The sequence below is a fragment of the Eutrema salsugineum genome, unplaced genomic scaffold, assembly GCF_000478725.1.
Source record: "Eutrema salsugineum unplaced genomic scaffold, Eutsalg1_0 scaffold_349, whole genome shotgun sequence".
Lineage (NCBI taxonomy): Eukaryota > Viridiplantae > Streptophyta > Magnoliopsida > Brassicales > Brassicaceae > Eutrema > Eutrema salsugineum.
In genome coordinates this window covers 1-4,936 of record NW_006256721.1, presented here as the reverse complement: position 1 = coordinate 4,936, position 4,936 = coordinate 1, and the positions used below count along the sequence as shown (strand labels likewise).

General features: G+C 41.0%; 1 protein-coding gene across 1 annotated transcript; it reads left to right on the top strand.

The window, feature by feature from the left end:
• The first annotated feature begins 1,020 nt into the window (after window positions 1-1,020).
• LOC112085040 lies at window positions 1,021-2,604 on the top strand. Its single transcript, XM_024154000.1, has 2 exons — window positions 1,021-1,969; window positions 2,365-2,604. The coding sequence occupies exons 1-2, from the start codon at window positions 1,021-1,023 to the stop codon at window positions 2,370-2,372; spliced, it is 957 nt and encodes a 318-aa protein (XP_024009768.1). The 3' UTR covers window positions 2,373-2,604.
• The last annotated feature ends 2,332 nt before the right edge of the window (window positions 2,605-4,936 follow it).

The following is a 4,936-nucleotide window of genomic DNA, read 5'->3' as shown; positions in this document are numbered from 1 at the left end:
TATCTAAATGAATTAGAAAACTTGGAAATGATGCATCTCCTTCCACATTTAGTAGTGTCTAAAGAGTTTCCCAGTTTTCTGATTTTCATAGGAGAGATTGGGTGTATCCAAATGAATAAGAAAACATTGAAATGATGCATCTCCTTCCACATTTAGGATTCTCTACCTCCTATTTCTATTCTCAGAACCCCTCTTGGTCTACCTCTTATTTCAAGTCTCAAAACTCCCACTTGTCAATATAATGCCAATCGGGATCAGAATATGACTTTTACTAGAAAGAGTCCAAGTTTTTGGTTTTCATAGGAGATTTGAGGTGTATCTAAAGGAATTAGAAAACTTGGAAATGATGCAGAAGTCCCCCTTGTCAATACTGTTAATCAAGAGAGATCATTATCATCTAAGCATCAGCTGATCTTCTCATGTATGACCGTACACATCCGTACATATCCGTACAAGGTCATCATTTGGGTTGCTTCTTCATCAAGTTATCTAGGGGAGCCTTCTTCTCTTATGTTCATTCTCTTGTTAACGTTTAAAGATAAGAGAGGAAGGAGCCAGGCTGGATATGATCTCCTTGTGACCGTTGGAGAGAAGGAGAAAAGTAGCTTTACCTTTTACTTTTGGACTATAGCTTAGGAATCTAGAGAATATTCTTGTTGCTCTTTTACCTTATATAGCTGTATACTCTCTGTACTCTCTGTAATTGTTTTTCTAAGAAATGAGAAGATATCTCTTTCTCACCATTCTCTCTCTCTATTCTCTCTTCATCGTGTTCTTCAATAATCTCTCATACAATCTCTCTTAATCTCTTAATCTTCTATTATCCGCTGCTAATCTATACATTCTATCATGGTATCAGAGCCAGGTTGCTGAATCTGGTGGCTTATTTCTCTTATTTTCTCTCTAATCTCATCTCCAAAACCGCTTGTTCTTAGTTCTAAACCCAGAAAACGTCCGTACAACCTCTGTTCTTTCGAAAGACTCAAACTTTCTCTTCTTTCTCTGTTAATCTGTGTTGCTATGGAGGGAAATAAAGCTCAGGCTCTACCTATTGTTCTCAAAGGAGCAGACAACTATCTGCTTTGGGCAAGAACAGCTAAGGCTGTGTTGTGTGGAAGGAAGCTATGGCATCATGTTGAAGATGCAAAGAGTGGCGAATCTAAAGAAGGAGGAAAGAAGCCGGCTGTGACTGATTCTGATGAGTGGTATCAGGAAGACCAGGCGGTTCTAGCTATTCTCCATGGTGCTTTGGATATCCCTGTGTTGGAATCTTACTCCTATTGTGAGAGTGCAAAGGAGCTGTGGGATACTTTGAAGAATGTGTTTGGAAACACATGTAATCTCACCAGAGTTTTTGAGGTTAAGAAGGCAATAAACAGCCTCCACCAAGGAGATCTGGACTTTAACACCTTCTTTGGTAGATTCAGATCTCTTTGGGCAGAGCTTGAGATGCTGAGGCCAGCCACTGTTGATGCTGAGACTTTGAATGAAAGAAGAGAGCAAGATAAGGTCTTTGCTCTTCTCATGGTCTTGAACCCAACTTACAATGATCTGGTGAAGCACATGCTCAGATCCAAGACTCTACCAAGCCTGGAGGAAGTTTGCTCTCAGATCCAGAAGGAACAAGGCTCGTTGGGTCTCTTTGGTAACAAAGGAAGTGACTTGGTGATGGCCAACAAGAGTGAAGCTGTAGCGACCAACAAGGGTGCTTATGGTGGTGAGGAGCGAGAAGTGTGGGTATGTGAGCACTGTAAAAAGAAGGGTCACCTGAAGAACAAGTGCTGGATCTTGTACCCACATCTCAAGCAAAGCCGCAAGGACCAGAGGAAGCCAAGGGCGAATGAAGCTCATGCTCATGAGGAGGCTGGCCCCTCAGACCGTGAGAAGGAAGGTGTTGCTATGAGGGCCTCAGCTGAATATGTGAAGAAATCAGACCTGGATGCTCTCATTAAGGCTCTTAAAGAGTCTGGTAAACCGATTAAAGCCTTTAGTTTTCATGCATTACATGATCATAACTTGACTAATCAGATCGCTAATACTGTTGTGCATGATCATTCTTTAGATAATCATTCTGCTAATCATGCCTTGAAAAGTGATAAACCGCTTATTGTTGACTCTGGAGCTAGCCATCATATGATTAGTGATGCTAAACTGATTAGTAACATGAAACCTGCATTAGGGAATGTGATTATTGCTAATGGTGAAAAGGTTAAGATAGAAGGCATTGGTGATCTTAAGCTATTTGATAAACAATCTAAAGCATTTTACATGCCCTCATTCACATCTAATCTATTGTCGATTAAGAAAGCAACTACTGATCTAAATTGTTATGCTATATTCAGTCCTAATGAGGTTTTCTTTCAGGATATTGAGTCAAGTAAGCTTCTTGGACAAGGAATAACCAAGGATGGTCTTTATGTTCTTGAAGATACTGAGCCATCCTCTCTATCTAATGCTTTTGTTTTTAGTTCTGCTGTTGAGAATAATGCTTTGTGGCATGCTAGATTGGGTCATCCTCATCATAGATCTTTGAACTTGATGTTGCCTAATGTTAAATTTGAAAACAATGCTTGTGAGGCGTGTATTTTAGGCAAACATTGTAGAACTGTCTTTCCTAAATCATCTACTATATATGAAAACTGTTTTGATTTAGTTCATTCTGATGTGTGGACCTCTCCTTGCATGTCTAGAGAGAATCATAAATATTTTGTTACCTTTATTGATGAGAAGTCTAAATACACTTGGATAACCTTGTTGCCATCTAAAGATAGGGTGCTAGAGGCTTTTATGAACTTTCAAAAATATGTAACTAACCATTATAATGCTAAGATCAAAGTGTTTAGATCAGATAATGGTGGAGAATACACAAGCCAGGCCTTTAGACAACACCTTATTCAGCATGGTATAGTGCACCAAACGAGCTGCCCTTACACTCCTCAGCAAAATGGAGTTGCTGAGAGGAAGAACAGGCATCTTATGGAGGTGGCCAGGTCTCTAATGTTTCATATGAACGTACCCAAGAGATTTTGGGGAGATGCTGTAGTCACGGCCTGCTATCTGATCAATAGGCTTCCCACAAGAATCCTCCAAGATTCTTCCCCATTTGAGGTATTAAACCAATCCAAACCATCAATCGATTATCTAAAAGTATTTGGTTGTGTGTGTTTTGTCTTAGTACCAGGGGAACAGAGGAACAAACTTGAAGCAAGGAGTACAAAAGGGATGTTCATTGGCTATTCTATCAATCAGAAGGGCTACAAATGTTACATTCCTGAGACAAGGAGGGTGTTAGTATCAAGGGATGTGAAGTTCATTGAGAACCAAGGGTTCTATGAGGAAAGAAACTGGGAAAGCTTGAAGGACCTTCCTCATTCTAATTCAGACCGTGCTGCTACTCTCAGAACCTTGCTGGAGAGTTTAAGACAAGGAACCCCATCGACAAGCTCAGCTCCTGAGAACCCCATTCAAGAATCGGTGGAACAACAGTCTTCTGATGAAGAAGAAGAGATTGAGACCGGAGGGCCTAGTAATGAGATGGAAAATGATCATATTGACTCACCATTACAAGAGGAACCTGAACATGAACCAGCTCTAAGCCAAGAAGAAATGGTTCACACAGAAGAGGAACCTGCTGCTCAAGGTCTTAGACGAAGCCAAAGAATCAGGAAGCCAGCTTCTAATTGGATCAATACAAGGGTTTACTACAATAATCAAGCAGTAGCTCACCCAACTCAAGCCGTATGTTCTCTAGCTCATGTTCCACAAGAGCATCAAGTGTTCATTGGGGTATTAGATCAAGAGGCTGTTCCAAGGACTTATGATGAGGCAAAGGAGCACAAAGTGTGGCTTGATGCTGTTACTGAAGAAAAACAAGCTATGATTCGAAATCATACTTGGGATGAAGCTGAATTACCAAGGAAGAAGAAGACTGTGAGTTCTAAGTGGGTATTCACTATCAAGTACAAGAGTAATGGGGAGATTGAGAGATACAAGGCAAGACTTGTGGCTAGAGGGTTCACACAAACATATGGGGAAGACTATAGAGAGACATTTGCTCCAGTTGCTAAGCTCCATACAGTAAGAGTTATTCTCTCTCTCGCTACAAACCTAGAGTGGGAATTGTGGCAAATGGATGTGAAGAATGCATTTCTTCAAGGGGAATTAGAAGAAGAGGTCTATATGACCCCTCCACCAGGTGTTCAAGTGACTCAGGGCAAGGTTTTGAAGCTGAGAAAGGCTATCTATGGTTTGAAACAGTCACCAAGGGCTTGGTATCGGAAGCTAAGTGTTACCCTCTTAGATCGTGGGTTCAGAAGATCTGAGACTGATCACACTCTCTTTACACTTCAGAGCCAAGCAGGTATCATTGTTATTCTCATTTATGTGGATGATTTAATCATCTCTGGGAATGACAAGGTTGGAATTCAGGAAACTAAGGACTATTTACATTCTGTTTTTGATATTAAAGACCTTGGTGAACTAAAATACTTCCTTGGGATAGAAGTGTGCCGATCTAAAGAGGGCCTTTTCTTGTCCCAAAGGAAGTATGCTCGAGATATTGTTCATGATGCAGGTCTTAAGGATGCAAAACCCGCTAGAACTCCATTAGAGGATGCATATAAAGCTCACCAACAGGGGGAGAATGAAGCTGAGAGTCTCTTTGATGATCCCAAGCTATACAGAAGAACAGTTGGTAAGCTTATATACCTCACAATAACTAGACCTGACTTGTGTTTTGCTGTGAATCAGGTGAGCCAACATATGCAAGCCCCAACCACATATCATTGGAACACGGTGAACCCCACTCTGCGATATCCCAAAGGAAATCCGAGCAATTCCCACCGCTGACCATTCATCTACGCTGAGTTCCATTTCATATGTTCAGTCGGCCTGACAAACTTTTCACAACAAATCTCCCAACATGATCTAGCTGCAT

Coding starts and splice junctions, on each gene's coding strand:
- LOC112085040 (XM_024154000.1), top strand. CDS start 1,021: ATGGAGGGAAATAAAGCTCAGGCTCTACCTATTGTTCTCAAAGGAGCA.